This window comes from Heptranchias perlo, chromosome 31 (assembly GCF_035084215.1).
Source record: "Heptranchias perlo isolate sHepPer1 chromosome 31, sHepPer1.hap1, whole genome shotgun sequence".
Lineage (NCBI taxonomy): Eukaryota > Metazoa > Chordata > Chondrichthyes > Hexanchiformes > Hexanchidae > Heptranchias > Heptranchias perlo.
The window spans coordinates 28,343,915-28,362,133 of record NC_090355.1 but is presented as its reverse complement, the minus strand read 5'-3'; the positions used below and the strand labels follow the sequence as shown (position 1 = coordinate 28,362,133).

Below are 18,219 nucleotides of genomic sequence, written 5' to 3'. Positions count from 1 at the left end.
ACAGTAAACTATTGGACTTTCCACAGGTGTGCAATGAAGCAGGGCCCTGGAGCTCTGTTATTGTCACTATTTACCTGTTCTAAAGGTAGCCTCCCTTCACTTGGTCTAAATTAAAAGTGTTGAAAGGCAAAAAAAATTCACCAGTTATCACAGATTTCCATGTGTTTGAAATGCTTCAGTTAAAACTCACTGGATCCTGAAAAATGAAGCAATGCCCTCTCCCCTTTTCATACATGTCCCCCCAGCCATTTTTAAATCTACTTTCCTCTAGGTTTTCAGGTTAAATCTGCTTTATCAGTTGTCCTCCTCAACCTGAGGCACAGGCAACCTGCTCTAAGACCTCAGTCGCCCCACAAGATTTCCTGCCGTCGCTCTGGAGAAAACTTTTGTAAGCCCGCCCATCGGGTAGCCTGGATAAAATTGGGAGCTCAACGGAGAACCACAACTCTATATTTTTTGGACCTGGTACAGATTTGGTGCTTACTTTCTGGAAACACAAAGATTGTTCCAGATCGTGACACAGCACCATGTGTGGGAGAGAAGAGAGATTTGACCTTGCTCAGTGATGTCATCAATAAAACCATAGAATCCACACTTCTGAAATGGTACAGGGGATTACAATCGATCTATTTGCTTAAATTTGAAAAGTGGTTTATTTTTATTTCATGGCAGCAGAGGAAACTTCTAATATAGTTTTTTGGGACATTTTTCCACTTCTCCTCTTAAGAAATGTTTTGAAAAAGTTGGGGGGGGGGGGGTGTGATGTAGTTCAGTCAACAGGATCATCTTTACAAAAACTAGGTTTACCTTCTACCATATTTGGAAACTTTTTATCCTTTAAAATCTTACATGTTGTACAGCCAGGTTGGGCCTTGACCCATGTTCCAAAATCTGTACTTCGGAACGAGCTGCAGTCTTTGGGGAAACACAACACGTAACATTGCAGATCAGCATTATAGGCATCCCAGATGTTCAAGTATGGGGGAAGGATCCAGTTTGCAACCAGAACTGATTTTCGAATCAAATTAACAATGGGCAAGCCACCTAATGCTGAGGTAGAAACCAAGAACGAGGTAACGTACAAGTATCAAAGTAAAACATTCTGTTGAGTCTTTTCCATCCAACAATGACAAGAGGAGATTGCAAGTCAGCAACAAGGGAGGCAACAATAGCACTCGGGTGAGTGCAGGAGAGGGAAGGGTTCTGCTCAGGGCCTGGAGAAATTCACACCTCGGTTAAGTGAGAATGGTATTTGTGCTTCATTTCACTTCTCTTATCTTCAAACGTGGAGGAAACAGGAAATTTCATGCGAAGTGACATAAACTCTTAATTATAAACCAACAGGAGATTAGTGCGAGCAGGCAGGCGGTGGATTGCCTGCAGCACTTACACCAATTTACTGGACATCTCACTCTGGCTGCTTCAAAATAGGAAGTGCAAATTAGACACGATAATGAAAACAATCTATGCAGCTCTACACATTCAACAGTGACCCCTCGTTTCTGATTTACTATATGGGACATAACGTGGGCTCAGGTGGGAAGGGATTAGGGTACACGGTTACTTGTGCATTTCTAATACTTCTGTCAAAACACAAAGTGCACAATGTGCTGCACCCAAGCAATACTGAGCAGCATTTCCACATTGATGAGCACCACCTTTGTCTTATAACACATGGTACTTGTAATACAGTTTATAGGCCATTCACTGCTCATCTTCCCTCAGCCGGTCTGCTCCTCCGTGTCCCTGGGCCTCAATTAGGAGCCAATCAGCTCTGTGATGTGCTGCAGCTGGGATTCAGTCACTGCTCAGGACTATGGCTCTGTATAAAAGGTTACTGAATACTTGTGTGTTATGTGGGTTTTCACAAGGCTCCCAAAGGGTGTCACAGCATGAAGTTACTCTACACTACAGCATTCAGACACTGGCAGAGATTTGTACTGCACAATTAACAATAATGAATAATAATCAAACCCATCTATTAGAGTTCCTCTCTGGAATGGCCTCCTGTATGCTATAATATACAGATAGTCCTTATAAACAGAATTTTCTGAGAATGAAAGATTTTAATATACTGCTGCATTTCTTCTAAATAGGTTTCTTAAGAAGAAAATATCTATAGATTAATGAGTCGAGAGATTAACTTATATGGTGGAGGAAAGGTAAAACAAGTAACATTTTTCATATTCCTGATCATTTTCTTTTCAATCCATGAGTGTTTTCAATGCAGAAACACACCATCTCCTGTAACTTGCCTCTGACCACCAACAGATCTGGCATTAATCAACACTGCAATATTCACACCTCCACACCAACTGATCAAATTTCCTCACTGCTCAGACATACTTTGTTCCATTTTGCCATGAAACTACCCTGCTGTATTAGACTTCAACATCACCAAGTCTCTCCACCTCTTACCACACTTATTTTCCTTTCTCCAACTCCTGCCATGCTCAAATTAAAGTAACACCATGAACCATCTCAGGATTTTTAAACCAAGAGTCTACCCAGATTAATATATCCAAATTTTCTGGGGCTCAATACTGGAATCATGGAATCGATGTACAGAAAAGAAAAACTGGTACAGCACTGATGTTCTGCACACAATGTCTATCTTCCCTCAAACCAATTTTTTCTATTTTTCCCCTCACCTTCTCTTGAAGGCATCAAGTTTCATCAGGGCATGGTTCAGACAGTCCTCTGGTACCTCATCCAAGTGGCCATACTTCATTTGCGTGCCTGGATGTTGAGTGCTGCCAGGCAAGTCAACCATAGAGGTGCCACAATGAAATACAATCAATAGTAATTTTAATATATTTTGCAAATATAGGATTGTAGTATTTATTATATATACTGAGGATATTTCGCTTCAGAACATCAATACTGTACTAACCTTTCTTATACTAACAGGCCATCTAGTTTGGATAGCTTCAATCATTTCTGTAGCACCAAGCTGGAATACCAACTGTTCACTAGACGGTTGGAATAAACGACTAAATCAATCTCAATATCAGTAACAATCCCAGAAAATAATTATTCAACATCACTGAAGAAGCACCTGACAAACACAGCCCTCTCTCCAAACTGTCAGCATTAATTATCATTCAGGACACTATTCACAATGTATCAGCTTACTCTGGTTGTCCTTTGCAACATATGAGAATGTTGATTTAAAGCGGCAACATGTCACAGTGTAATGTCACGGTTTGGAACAAATCAAGTTTGTTACACAAAAAATGTAGAAAAATAGAAATTCTATTTGCTGCATCAGTTCTGAACACTTAACAAGGTGCTGAAAATTCTGTCTCACCAGAACCACACAATCCCATCAGGTTTAACAAGAGGTCTGGCGGAAACTCTGAGGCTGTAAAAATTATCCCTGGTGATCAATTATCAATGGTTATGTTCAGTGAATTGCCATGGAGACCACCAAAAGGTCAATCCTTAAAGTTCTTGCTACTGTATAATGTGTAAAGAAAAAGAGAAGCACAGTTTGTGCTGTTAAATTGTTTTCTGAATGCTGCAGTGGTAAAATAACACTTTTCACCACAAAAGCCTACATTAGCTTCATCAATCAATCTACCTTACTTATAGTAAAACAATGACAAAGCACTAAAGATGTAGGAAATAATTTCTTACACTGTCATCCTTTGCTTTGTTCTGGTTTGTAAGGTTCAAACTCTTGACTTTGAATCACATGGCAACTGTGCGAGCCTACCATCCACTTCAAATGCTTTTTTGTCTAGTCCAGTTAGTTAAAAGCTAACTTTAATAAGTGAAAAATGATGAAATACACATAAGAACACGGGGTGGGTTCCAAAGACAAAAACTGTGAGTATGAAGCAAATAATTCATAAAGTTAGCCAAATCCCTCAAGTGTGGTCCAGCTATCTGATTGAAGTCAGTTCTTTTAAAAAAAAATACACTTAAAAAGAAGTTTGCCTACTATTTACATGCTGTCTGATGAGTTGTGACTTCCTCGCTGTGATAGCTACTACTGTTAAACCGGAACAAGGTGGGCAATACTGGAGCTTTTTCTGAACAAGTTATTTTTTCATAATAATGAAGAACAAGTAGTGTATTGCAAAAACTTTTTTCCCCAATTTTCTCGTCTGCTTTTCTGAAGGTGCTGGCTCATGCTGATGTATAGTTCCACAGATCAGCTGCCGTCATGTCCCTTGTCCAAGTGACCTTATATCATTCATGTGTCAGCCTGGGTCAGTTTTGATGATCAGGGACATCACAGCCAATAATGATCTTATCTTCACCCAGTGTCAACACAGGAGAGCACGTTCCTGCAGTGGCTAGCAATCAAATGGAGGAACATTGGCTGATTTTTCACCTCTTAGCATGGGGTGCTTGAGCCAACTATACCTCCCTGGCTTAGATTAGCTGGCTTAGATTAGCAAACTCAGCGCAGACTGGGGAATTGAAGCTGGGACTTAATGCTAACATTGGGTAGTGCCTTTACCTGCTAGTCTATCGGGGTGCTTATGTAAGGTATAGCATTAAATTACTATTTTTTAAAAAAATCAGATAAAGTGGACAGAATCTTCGACAAACCAACAGAAAGAAAGAACTCATCTCTGAGAAACATCTCAAAGTTATTCGTTCACAATGAATTGTCTTTAAGTAAATTATGTAGGCGAATACGTGGAAGAAATTAAGTCAAGATATTAAAATTGGAGAAACCGTCATCAAAGGTGATGGAGCACTATGGCACATTTAGAAAAACTCAAAGAATGATCAGGAGGACACTGTGAAATTAAATATTAACAGTAAAAATTTACACCATTTACAAATAGCATATCTGCTACTCGATGCTACCAACCCATGAAACGTACAATTAGAGTAACCATTCATTGGTGCACTCCCACTAAGTGTAAGTATATTTACAAGTGGATATGGCTGCAATGCAAAAACTATTTAAGATCTAGAAGTAACGTGTTTTACAAAATTACTGAATGCATCATCTGACAAAGGATCCAACAACTCATCAGATCTGTTTTAGCAGCTAGTCTGCTTTCCATTTACTTCCCACTCCTTCCATTTGCTTCCCACCACTCCTGAAGGTGCACTCATGCTGTGATGCAGTTCCATGGTTACCAATCGCCCTCCAGTAACTTGCCTAGGTGGTCAATCTTCACGTGAACATAGACAGTAAGTATTAATCAATGATGGGGGTGGGGGGGGGGGGGGGGAATATGCACCCAGGTATCCTGAGACGAGACCTAGTCTGAAGTGCACACTCACAAACGCACACACACTCCACAGCAGAAGCCTCAGCTGATTTTTCCCCTTCCCTAACTTGGGGCCACTAAAATCAATTGCAGCACTTGCCAATGCACCAGCTGAGATCAACTAATTCAGCATTGATTGGGATTGAAGCTCAGACCTTTGTGGTCATTGAAAAGCACTCACTATCTGTTCGCACATGAAGATTGGCCATTTGGCTCAGCTCCACACCAGGCAGCATATTTACTCACTGTGCCTTTTGGTTTTAGAAACCATTTTCCTCCTGTATGCATCATTCTCCAACTTTGCTTAGGAATCCATCAATGCTACTCTGTTGAACTAAAGCTAGCATAAAGTGAGGTGTAGGTGCTTTTGTGGATTATATGTCACCATGCTTTGTATTGGTCCTGTTCAGTTTGGTTTCATTCACACCCTCACCAACTCCAGTTCGAATGAAAAGCAGCACCAACTCTGCACACAGCACACACTGTTATAGCAACCCATCTCTATATCATTTTCTTTGCATATCATTGAGACTATTTCATACAGTTTACGATTGAGGGAGACAAAGATTGTATGTTACATCAGAGATCATGGTATGTTACAGGATGTCAGTGTTCGGTGTGGGCAATGTACTAACTCGGTCCTTAACTAATGCGTTATACTTAAAAGCCACACAAGTCAAAGAAGACAAGCCTTAAAATTTTAATTTATATAAGCTGCAGACACACGCGCACACACACACCAGGGCTTAAGAACCACACACATGCAGACAAAACTCACCCATACTGTAGAGAAGAGACTTCAAAGCAAGAGCATCTGCTTCCCCCTTCCCCTAACAGATCCTTCAAGCCCTCTTCCCTAGTCATGCTTCTCCCTGATACAAGACAATACAACAGTGGAACCGAACTCATTTTTGTTAAACTTTAAACATACTTTAAAATACTATAAGACAACTGAAAATCAAGTTTTGCAAAATGACTGCATGTTATTTCATGGGCATATTGTGCAGAGATCAGCGAGAGGGCACAGTAAGATTCTTTTGGGGTGGGTGAAGGAGGGGGGAATTATTGTGCAGAACACATACCTATAGTTAAGCAGGAATTATTAAGTATAAAATCTGTTGGGGCAGAAACATACTTAAATGACGAGTAACATAGGAAGCAAGAGAACATCTTTGCCAAAAACAATCTGTATGAATTCTGTACCTAACACCCCTATTAAGAGAGAGAAGTTTAGTGGCTCAATATGTCACTGTACCAACATGCTGCAGCACTGAGTGGTAGCAGGTAGTGTCCCTGGTTTCCCCTGACCTAGGAAGCAAGTTTCTTACATCAGCTGCATCATCCAGGGATGCTCCAAGCAGAGGACAAATTGGTACCACCTCTAAAAAGGGTAGGGGAGGTGGGGAGGGAGGCAGGCCAAATCATACAAGAGCTGCCACTACTGTGCACTAGCAAGAGGGATGGGAGCAAGTGGTCTGACTGGCTTTTAAATCTTCAGGGAAAAGACTAAAACTATACATTTAAGAAACAAAAAACACTACAGATGGAAATAAAATTAAAAAGGACACAATGGTAATTGGTTTGTAAAGTAACATCTCACTTCTATCATCAGAGTTTGTAGCCTGTAGCACACATGGATTGCACGTGTGTGATAAAGCTTTCAAACCCTCGTACATTAGCTTTTCAGATGTTTATGGCATGTAATGGGCCCATACTGCTCTCCTGCAGCATATTTCTGACAGCCCAGCCTCACTTTGACACTCCTACACACTGTTTAGTAATCCAAGAGCTGCACAGATACACCAACATAGCAGCCAAGTACCAGCAGCTGAAGGAGTGGAGGATCTGAGTCACGAACTGCAGTACATTCTGCCTGATTTTAAATTCAATTTTCAGAACATAATAACGTAAAATTTTACTTTAAAATAATCTTAAGAATTCAGGCCATCTACTTTTAATTTTTATTCTGGAAAAAGACTCATTCATTTGACTCATTCACTGCTGTCTGACCACTCTGCACAGTTGGAAATATTGGTTTCAATAGTAGTATTGTTTTATCTAATAAATTTTCTCTTTTCCTGAAGGTGTCCGTATTTGTACTGGGGACGAAGTTTCACATTGCTGGCTGCCTCTGGAACTTTGCACGAGTGGCCATATCTCACCCGAGTTCCACATGTGCACACTTTACAATAGGAGTCAATGGACAGCAATCAGGATGGAAATCCTGGATGATTTCACCCCCCGCCCCCCTTCTTACCCTTGCCCAGGGCTGCTGAGGCTAATTGTCATTTCAATAACTGTTGCCCTAGCTGAGATCAGCTAACTAATTATAGACCAAGGATTAAACCTTGGATATCCTTGGTGTGAATGGCTCAATTGCACACTAGACAGAGCATATAGCCACTAATCAACTTGGGAGCCTATCAATTACATCCTCAATCCAGTAAACTGGTGTGAAAGCACCAATTAGTATCTTTAGTCATGAATCAGTTAATATTTCTAATTTTAAAATTACAATGTACCACTTGGTGGAGCACAAAAGTAAACACAAACATAGTTTCCGCTCAACGGTTCTTGGCTGCACAATCCCTTCTTTTACCTGGGAGGAAAGGTAAACATGTTGGATTCTTGTCCCTCAGATTTGATTTCAGTTAGTGTGTTTGATCCGAGTCGCACTACTCGTCCCTCCCCCTCATGATGACCTGCTTTGTTACTGTAACCTATTATGTACATTACGCCATTATGCCCGGCTCAGAAAAATGCAATTCATCACAAGTGCAATTGAAGAACTGAAGTGTTCTGCAGCCTGGAGCTTGCACTTATGGCCACAGATTACGACAGAGACTTGCCTTCAGCCTTTTGGCTGCTCTACAGGAAAATGAAGGAAGCTTATATAGACGGAAACTGTACCTGCAATTTGAATAAGTTCTCTGTGAATCAGAGGCAACTCTCGACCCAAATTAATTTGCATATATAAACATAAAAGCCTCATAAGCTGGAAACTGCCTTTAGGTTTGCTTGATCTAAACTGGTTTACAGGGCGAGTATCACCAGCTCCAACACCAAACTGAATCGTGTGCACCAGACAATTGGAAACTGCAAATACTTTTTGGGAAAATGTTTTCTTTCTCAACAAAATACTGAGCTTCATTTTGTGCCAAAGCACTTCTTTCAGCCCTGAATCAAGTGTTTTCGGTGCATATTCCATATAGAACGAAGAAGGGAGGGTGCTCAGGTTACACTCGTGTCTCTGTTGGCGTCCCATCATGCCACTCTGTCCTGCTCTCCTCTCTGCTCTGTGGGGCCATTTGATGTTTTATTAACTTTTTTCACTCCTTCCATCATTCCAGTTGTAGTCAACCTGCAAACCAAAAAAAAAATACTAGTACGTACAACTTCTGTACCACTGGAAATTCAAACATTTTTGGGTTGAACCCAACCCTAACCTGAAGACACCAAATAATACTGTTTATGGTCCCCTAGGATAGCCATAGCTCTTTATTACCTCACCCAAGTGGTCATTCTGCACGTGAGTTCGGACAGAGAACACCTGTAAACTACATGAGGGTATTACAGCCAAGCCTGCTAAAGTCCTCAACTGACACCCACGCACATGTACTTTCCAGCTGGGGTCATTAGCTAGCATTCATGAGTGGTAACACTGGGTGATAATCCCCTTCACAGACCAGGGGTTTTGAGGCTAAATAGCATTCCAGTCACTGGTCTGGCTGAGACCCTCAACCTAACAAATTATATTTATACAGCACTCCTCCTATAGAACTTCTTGGATACTTGACAAGGAGGAGAGGTGAACAACAAGCAGAAAGTGAACTCAGCATTGTCCAGGGATTCAACTTGGGATGTTTCTAGTCTTGTGACTCAGTACCATACCACTGTGTCATTGAGCCCCCTTGGACAAGGGGCCCTACACATTGCATGTTTTAAAAAAATGTTCTCTATTTTTCCTTTTAGCTGTCCCCACAATTGCTTTGTGTCATTATACCCTCTCCTTCAGTTGGAAAGGTGGAACTTTCTAAGCCTTGGAATTCTATGTTCCAGCTTTTGATACCCCCTTCAAGCAGACTTACAGTAACCATGAACAGGAAGTTCTCTCTTCAGTTGAGTGGGCAGGAATAAATGAGAAGCTCTCTCACTGCCATACTCTTCTCTTAACCCCTCCCCAAGATGGGTTTTGTTCCAATTTGCCATCCTGGCATAAGATCCCTCAAACCCACTTTGAATGTAGTCCACTGCAAATATCTGTTACAGTTATGAGTCCTAGTCTGTACGGGCCTTCACGGACTCCCTGACCACCTTTTAGAAATCCACTTCAGAACTGAAATACCTCAGTCTTTAGTGTGTGGAAACAGTACTATTCAAAAATTACCCAGAGAGGAAAAAAATCCCGAAAACTACAGAGCACAAGGGAAAATGCACAGATATGTAAAACCTTTACAGTCTAAAGAAAAAACCTGGGTATCTGGATGCAATGTAGAATCATTATTGCAATGCTCAAATTGATTGCTAAGCAAAGTGCAGGTTAGTTCATGAAAATGCAATATTTTAGACCAACAACAGACAGATTCCAGTTCACAGGAAGAATAACTAATACACACTGTTCAATTAATCAATGGGACTGACCACTGCACACTGATTTTTTTTATGTTGAATATACACATTGCTAACATAAATCACAGGGAAAAACAATTTAAGTTGAAAGCATTTATGTGAAGTCTTGGGAATTAGCACTCAATGGGCTAATTTAAGTGGGCTTCTACATTCTTGTTTCAGATCTGCCATGAAACAAAGCTCTTCCGGCTCAAGCGGAACTACAGCACTGTGAGGAGTTAGAAGGAAAGCTGCAGGCTTGCAGTGTACACAGGTAGTCTGTAGACAGAGGTTCTTCTGCCAAAAGCATGTCTCTGTTGTCCCTCATAACACAGATGCTGCTGCTGCTGCTGCTGCATCTTCACAAACCTCAGCACAGTGGAGAAGAAAATGGTTAAATAGACCTGCATTTCAGGGACTTTAAAAAAAATATATAAATGTTTCGATTTCTCTGCCTCTTGATCTTTAATATGCCACCCATCTTCCCTAACTGGGAAATGTACTCTCAGGCTTCTTCTAATGCCACTCGTATAGCACAGAACTAGGAGGTACTTGAAAACAGTCCAATATAGCTGACTATCCAATGCCCCTTCTCTGTATAAGGAGGAGAAGCAAAGGTGCAATATCTTATACCAGTATTTAGTGTCCCCTCTAAAGCTGACCTCCAAAAGGAACCCCTCTGGCAAATTTCAACATTTTACTAAGGCAAAATCTTAATATAATTTAATAAAATCTTCAAGCAGACATTGTTCTTCTCACTCTGATTAGTTCACAGTGTACTACCAATTTTCTCTGAAATTTTTATACAGCACTCCTCCTGTAGAATGTCTTAGGAACTTGACGAGGAGGCGAAGTGGACAACAAGCAGGAATTGAACTCAGCACCGACCAGGGATTCAACTTGGAATGTTTTTAGTCTTGCAGATCAGTACCACACCAGCATCACAGAGCCCCTTGCAAGGGGGCCGTACACATTGCATGTTTTTTTAAAAATGCTCTCTATTTTTCCGTTTAGGTATTCCTACAATTGACTCGGTCATTGGCTGGCTCAAGAGTAGCACAGGTTTAAGATTTGGAAGCGTGCTGTCCGCCCAGCTTTTCAGACAGGTAATTTTGTGTGGCCGAGAGACTAACACTAAATGCACATGTAAACAATTTTACAACACCAAGTTATAGTCCAACGATTTTATTTTTAATCCCACAAGCTTTCGGGGGCTTTCCCCTTCCTCAGGCGGTGTGGACAATGAGATAGAGTGACAATGTTTTGCAATGGGGAGGGAAATGCTGCATGTGGTCAGTCATCCTACGGTGGGCGAGGCAGCACTGGAAATTATAGGATAAAAATGCACTCAGTTTGAAGACAATGTTCACATTTTAGGGCTTATAAATAGAGTTTAACCCAAGTTTTGGAATTCACATTTTGGAGATTATTGGGTTTCATCAGATTGAACCCAAAATTTTTTTTGTTGCATGGATCACTCAGATGAACACATACTTGGAATCACCATTCCACGTGAAAAAGAGATACGAGTTACCTGGAACATTACTGATTAGGCTTGTAGGAACACCTAAACGGAAAAATAGAGAGCGTTTTTAAAAAAACATGCAATGTGTAGGGCTCCCTTCTAAGGGGTTCAGTGACACTGTGATGTGGTATCGATCTACAAGACTGGAAACATTCGAAGGTCATCCTTCAACTTTAAGCACCTGCTTGACCTTTCCATTTGTTGCACCCATCAACCTCAAGGACTCTCTAAATGAGACTCTCTGATCCATGCTTAATTAAGGGAAGTTTTGAGCTATAGACTTGGGCTCAATGGATTGACACTGCCCATGCTCTCTTCATTGAGGACCCAAGATGGCCAGAGTGTTGTAAATTTCATCACCTTATTTTACAATGAATTCAAACTCGGGTATGAGGTAATAGGCAGTGTTCTAAATTCCTATATCAGATCGTCCCTTAGCAGTGGGAGCATAGAAATATCCCTGTTTGGCCTGAACTGTATCCCAGATCGCAGAGGTGAAAGGACTGTCACAAAATGGCCCTTTTAAACAGAAAATTATTTAAAACTTCAGTCTTGCAATCAGGAAACTTAAACAATGAGCCAAAACAGCACTGGGATGACAGTGACCCATCAACCAGCGTTGATCATAATTAGATAAACTTATAGTTACTTTATCATAGTTGTTAATCCTTCAGTATGGACGTCATCGTGCATCAAGTGGACACATAGAATACACTGGTCATTAGCTTCTGACACGACAGTTGTTTTCAGTAAAAATAACCCCCCTCCACGAACTACACAGTAAATGTCACAAAAATGACCCTTTCTGGAAATGTTACATTATTTTAGGATTTAGACAGAAGTTTAAAAAGTGCCCAAGCTTCATTCTTTTTTTAGGACATTGTCTGAACTCCAGGATGAGATTGCAGTTTTGTGCTCACTTCCTGGGTATCTATTATTTACAGCAATATAATGCAACATAGAAAATGGTTCCCTGCGTTGAAAGCTAAACTCTACTTGACAGCTTACGCCAAGCTCCTGCTGACTCCCTCACTGTGTCTGACAGACTTAGTAATTTGTACAGATTCTGTGCACACACTACTGCAGCTCTGCTCTCCGTACTGTTCTGGCCTGGAGTTGGCTTTTGATGTCATTTGCACCATCTGGTGTAAGTAAAAAGCAAAAGTGATTCACAGGTCAGATACAAGAGCTGCTCATTCATTTTTGAGCTAAAATTTACATCGAGTACTTAAGCAGCTCTGCATGTGCCGTGAGTAAGTGAGAGAGGAGAGTGTTTTAACTGCACACCTGGTGTAGCTTTTGCTTTTGAAAGTGTATTAAGCTATACAGGAAAGAGAAAAAAAGTCAGAGAAAATGAGGGGTAAGAGAGAGCGAGTCATTCTTCAGGTTAATGTTAATTGTTCAAAAAAAAACCTGCTGCAACACCATCATTGGTGGGAGGATATAATTACATCATGGCACGTTTAGGTAGGCAGTTCCCTTTATAAACGCAAGAATTTATAACTGAAATATAAAAATAATATGACTTCAAAACAGTCTGTGCATTCCAGTTCAATCATCCCCCAGCCTCTATTCCCACTCAACCTGAAGACAACACTTGGTTTTGACGCTAGGTGTGCAACATGAGGGATCAACTAGCGTATGTTACTTTTACTAGCGGAACACACGCGGTATTGCTGATAGTAAGTTAGAGGATATGCTTTTTTGTAAGAACAGGAGCATTATATCATTTAGTGCACAACGTATGATTCTGCTGCTAAAATGGAGATGGTAAGTTTACATAAGTACATAAAAAATAGAAACAGGAGTAGGCCATACGACCCCTGATCAGCCATTCAATAAGATCATGGCTGATCTTCAACCTCAATTCCACTTTCCCGCCCGATCCCCCATATCCCTTGATTCCCTTAAAAAAAAATCTATCGATCTCAGTCTTGAATATACTCAGTGACTGAGCATCCACAGCCCTCTGGGGTAGAGAATTCCAAATATTCACCCCTCTGAGTGAATAAATTCCTCCTCATCTCAGTTCTAAATGTTCGACCTCATATCCTAAGACTACGTCCCCTAGTTCAAGACTCTCCAGCCAGGGGAAACATCCTCTCAGGATCTACCCAGTCAAGCCCTCTTGGAATCTTACATGTTTCAATGAGATCACCTCCCATTCTTCTAAACTCGAGTATAGGCCCATTCTATTCAATCTTTCCTCATAGGCAACCCTCTCATCCCAGGAATCAATCCAGTGAACCTGCTTTGCACTGCCTCTAAGGCAAGTATATCCTCCCTTAGGTAAGGAGACCAAAGCTGCACACTGTACTCCAGGTGTGGTCTCACCAAAGCCCTGTACAATTGCAGCAAGACTTCTTTACTCTTGTACTCCAACCCCCTTGCAATAAAGGCCAACATACCATTTGCCTTCCTAATTGCTTGCTGTACCTACATGTTAACTTTCTGTGTTTCGTGTACAAGGACACCGAAATCCCTCTGAACACCAACATTTAATAGTTTCTCACCATTTAAAAAATATTCTGTTTTTCTATTTTTCCTACCAAAGTGAATAACCTCACATTTCCCCACATTATACTTCATCTGCCACCTTCTTGCCACTCACTTAACCTGCCTATATCCCTTTGCAGACTCTTTGCGTCCTCCTCACCAGCTTACATTCCCACCTAGCTTTGTATGGTCAGCAAATTTGGATACATTACACTCGGTCCCTTCATCTAAGTCATTAATATAGAGTTTAAAAGCTGAGGCCCAAGCACTGATCCCTGCGGCACTCCAGTAGTTACAACCTGAAAATGACCCGTTTATTCCTACTCTCTATTTTCTCTCCGTTAACCAATCCTCAATCCATGCTAATATATTATGCCCAATCCCACGAGGCCTAATCTTGTGTAACAACCTCTTTTGTACACCTTATCGAATGCCTTTTGAAAATCCAAATATGCTAATCCACTGGTTCCCCCTGATCTACCCTGCTAGTTACACCATCAAAAAACTAATAGATTTGTCAAACGTGATTTCCCTTTCATAAAACCATGTTGACTCTGCCTAATCATATTATGATTTAAGTGCCCTGTTACTACGTCCTTAATAATAGATTCTAGCATTTTCCCTACTTTTGATGTCAGGCTAACTGACCTGTAGTTCCCCGTTTTCTCTCTCCCTCCTTTCTTGAATAGCGGGGTTACATTTTCTACCTTCCAATCCACGGGGACCATTCTAGAATCTAGGGAATTCTGGAAGATCAAAACTAATGCATCCACTATCTCTGCACCTGATGTAGGCCATCAGGTCCAGGGGATTTGTCAGCTTTTAATCCCATTAATTTTTCTAAAACTTTTTCTTTACTAATCTTAATTATATTAAGTTCCTCACTCTCATTAGACCCTTGGTTCCCCACTATTTCTGGTATGTTTTTGTGTCTTCTACTGTGAAGACAGATACAAAATATTTGTTTAACGACTGCCATTTCCTTATTTCCCATTATAATTTCTCCTGCCTCTAAGGGACCCACGTTTACTTTCGCTACTCTCTTCCTTTTTATATACTTGTAGAAGCTCTTACAATCTGTTTTTATATTTCTTGCTAGTTTAATCTCATATTCAACTAGTTCTTTAAAGTCACAAGGCCTAATTGTTATATAGACACATCGTGAGGTCAACTAGAGGCTAATTGCTCTAAGACAGATCCTTAGGTCAGAGTGTAATTCTGACGTTGGAGAAGTTTCTCTGCAGATTATAGAGCGCAGCTCCTTCCTTAGGTCAGAAGAAACCAATAGGGAATGAATACAATTCAGAAGTTTGCAAATGTGAAGCCTTAAGTGTGGCAGACATGACTTAAAACTTTTATATCTACAGATGTAGCATAAAAGATGTCCATTTATAGTTAACTAAATTAGGAAAAGTGGAAAAACAAGAAAACATTATAATAGAAAATGCTGAAAATGCACAACAGGTTAGTCAACATCTGAAAGAGTAACAAGAGGTTAATATTTCAGGTATTAACCTATGCTGACTGACCTATTGTGCATTTGACCATTTATTCTTCTTATTTCACTTCAACATAGTACTGAGAGGGTTCTGCATTGTCAGAGGTGTCACGGTTTGAATGAGATGGGTCTATGCTTTGTAAAACGTTACCGTCATTTTACACTGAAACACCTCCCCATGACATTCAACGGCATTACCATCGCTGAATCCCCCACCATCAACATCCTGGGGGTCACCATTGACCAGAAACTTAAATGGACCAGCCATATAAATACCGTGGCTACAAGAGCAGGTCAGAGGCTGGGTATTCTGCGGCGAGTAACTCACCTCCTGACTCCCCAAAGCCTTTCCACCATCTACAAGGCACAAGTCAGGAGTGTGATGGAATACTCTCCCTTCAACACCGGCGCACTGTGGCTGCAGTGTGTACCATCCACTGCAACAACTCGCCAAGGCTTCAACAGCACCTCCCAAACCAACGACCTCTACCACCTAGAAGGACAAGAGCAGTAGGCACATGGGAATATCACCACCTGCACGTTCCCCTCCAAGTCACACACCATCCCAACTTGGAAATATATCGCTGTTCCTTCATCGTTGCTGGGTCAAAATCCTGGAATTCCCTTCCTATTAGCACTGTGGGAGAACCTTCACCACACGGACTGCAGCGGTTCAAGAAGGCGGCTCACCACCACCTGCTCAAGGGCAATTAGGGATGGGCAATAAATGCTGGCGTTGCCAGCAATGCCCACATCCCATGAATGAATAAAAAAAAGTTAATGAGACAACTGTTACATGAGCTTCATATAGGTGCACCCTACAAATCACCGTAACCTGTGGTACAAGAACTGTCAACAACCAAACAGTCACTTCACAGCACTCCCCAGATTTAGGACATGCAAGGTCTTTCACAGCCTGTAACTCGGTTTATTTCTGGCAGTCAGTGGATAGAAAGTGAGGTCTGACCAGTATCATCACACAATTTTCCTGAAAGGCAGGCAAATCTGCCACAAGTAAAAGAATAAGCAAAAAACAGTTCAAATTATGTCATGCTGGACATCGCTGTTCCCTTCACCAATTAGCAAGTGGCTGGATAATACCAATGCTGTGAAGCTATATCTAAAGCAAACAGGGTACTAGGTTTTATTCATAGGACAATTCACTACAAAACAAAACATACCACTTTGACCTTGTAAAAGACTTAGATTAGGCTTAATTTAGAATTGTGTATCCAATTTTTGTCTCCCCTCACTGTCACAGTGTGGGATTTTAAGGCTTTGGAAATGGTGCAAAGGAGGGCCACAAGATTGATTACCAGTTTAATACACCTTAGCTACCCAGGTAGGCTTAAAGAGCTAGGTCTGTATACTTAAGAGAAGTGCAGACTCAGGCAATTTGTTCGAGGTTTGTAAAATAATGAAGGGTCTAGATTGTGTTTATGTGGACAAATTATTTCAACTGGATAGATCACGCTTACAAATTACATAAGGACAGAACTAGATTGGATGTGAGGTGAGAGTGACTGCCCTTGACATCAAGGCAGCATTTGACCAAGTGTGGCACCAAGGGGGAAAACTCTCCAGTGGCTGGAGTCATACCCAGCACAAAGGAAGATGGTAGTGGTTGTTGGAGGCCAATCATCTCAGCCCCAGGGCATTGCTGCAGGAGTTCCTCAGGGCAGTGTCCTAGGCCCAACCATCTTCAGCTGCTTCATCAATGACCTTCCCTCCATCATAAGGTCAGAAATGGGAATGTTCACCGATGATTGCACAGTGTTCAGTTCCATTCGCAACCCCTCAGATAATAAAGCAGTCCATGCCCGCATGCAGCAAGATCTGGACAACATCCAGGCTTGTGCTGATAAATTTCGCGCCAGGCAATAACCATCTCAACGAGAGTGAGTCTAACCACCTCCCCTTGACATTCAACAGCATTACCACTGCCGAATCCCCCACCATCAACATCCTGGGGGTCACCGTTGACCAGAATCTTAACTGAACCAGCCATATAAATACTGTGGCTACAAGAGCATGTCAAAAAAAAGTTCTTCTTTTCTCAGAGAACAGAGGACCTATTGAACTGGTTACCGGCTCATGCGGTGAACAATGATTCGCCATATACCTTCACGAGAGAGCTGGACCTGTTCTAGTTGGAGTGTCGTACAAGAGGGTACCCTGTAACACAAGTCAGGACCAATGTGGTCTGCTGAACTAGTTTTGATCGACTAAAGGAGTCGGAGAGGAATTTTCCAGATTTGCCCCCCCCCCCCCCACCCAATTGGCCTGGATTTTTAATCTGGTTTTTTGCCTCTCCCAGGAGATCACGTGGCTCCGGCTGGATAGGGAGTCTTTCTATCGTGATGCACAAGGCATTTCCAATGTTTGAATAAGTTCTGGTCCACACTCAGCATTCACCCTTGTGCACTTCCAGTAGGGGTCACTGTATAGTGATCAGGAGCAGAATCTTGGCCAATATTTCCTTCCCTATCACAGAGTAATAAGGGTGACTGCAGCACCCTTTCCAATGCCCTGGCTGAAATCATTCAGGAACACCTACCACAGTGTAGATAATTTAGTAGCTCTTCACCTAGGTTGCTGCAGAAAGTGATTCAAAACAAGTCATTCTATCTCATGAACGGGAATGAAAGTAAGTATGCCCACATGGGTGACTTTTACAACAGCGCTTTAAGTGAAATAATCTAGGGGATGCTCGCTTTCACTCCCCCAACCCTTGTCCGGGAGACAGACTCACTGCCCCAACATAGCTGAGGAGCTATTAGATTTTGCAGGTGTTCCTGAGTGAAAGCTATTCCTTTAATTTGAGGCCTTGAGGTGAAGGGGCACTCTGCAGC

The 18,219-nt window shown here is 41.5% G+C and overlaps 1 protein-coding gene across 2 annotated transcripts in view; it reads right to left on the bottom strand.

Annotated features, from left to right (window-relative positions):
- The window catches only part of gpr107 (G protein-coupled receptor 107), a 98,605-nt gene that overhangs the window by 18,171 nt on the left and 62,215 nt on the right, over positions 1-18,219 (bottom strand). The window contains exon 18 of one of the 2 annotated variants that reach the window (XR_010958143.1): positions 8,151-8,601. Coding sequence is in view for 1 of the 2 variants with exons in the window: in XM_067969838.1 (XP_067825939.1) it covers positions 8,505-8,601 (97 nt within the window). In the remaining variant the exon portion in view is untranslated. Of the gene's footprint in view, positions 1-1,499; positions 8,602-18,219 lie in introns of those variants that run through there. The other variant, XM_067969838.1, reaches the window with a different exon arrangement.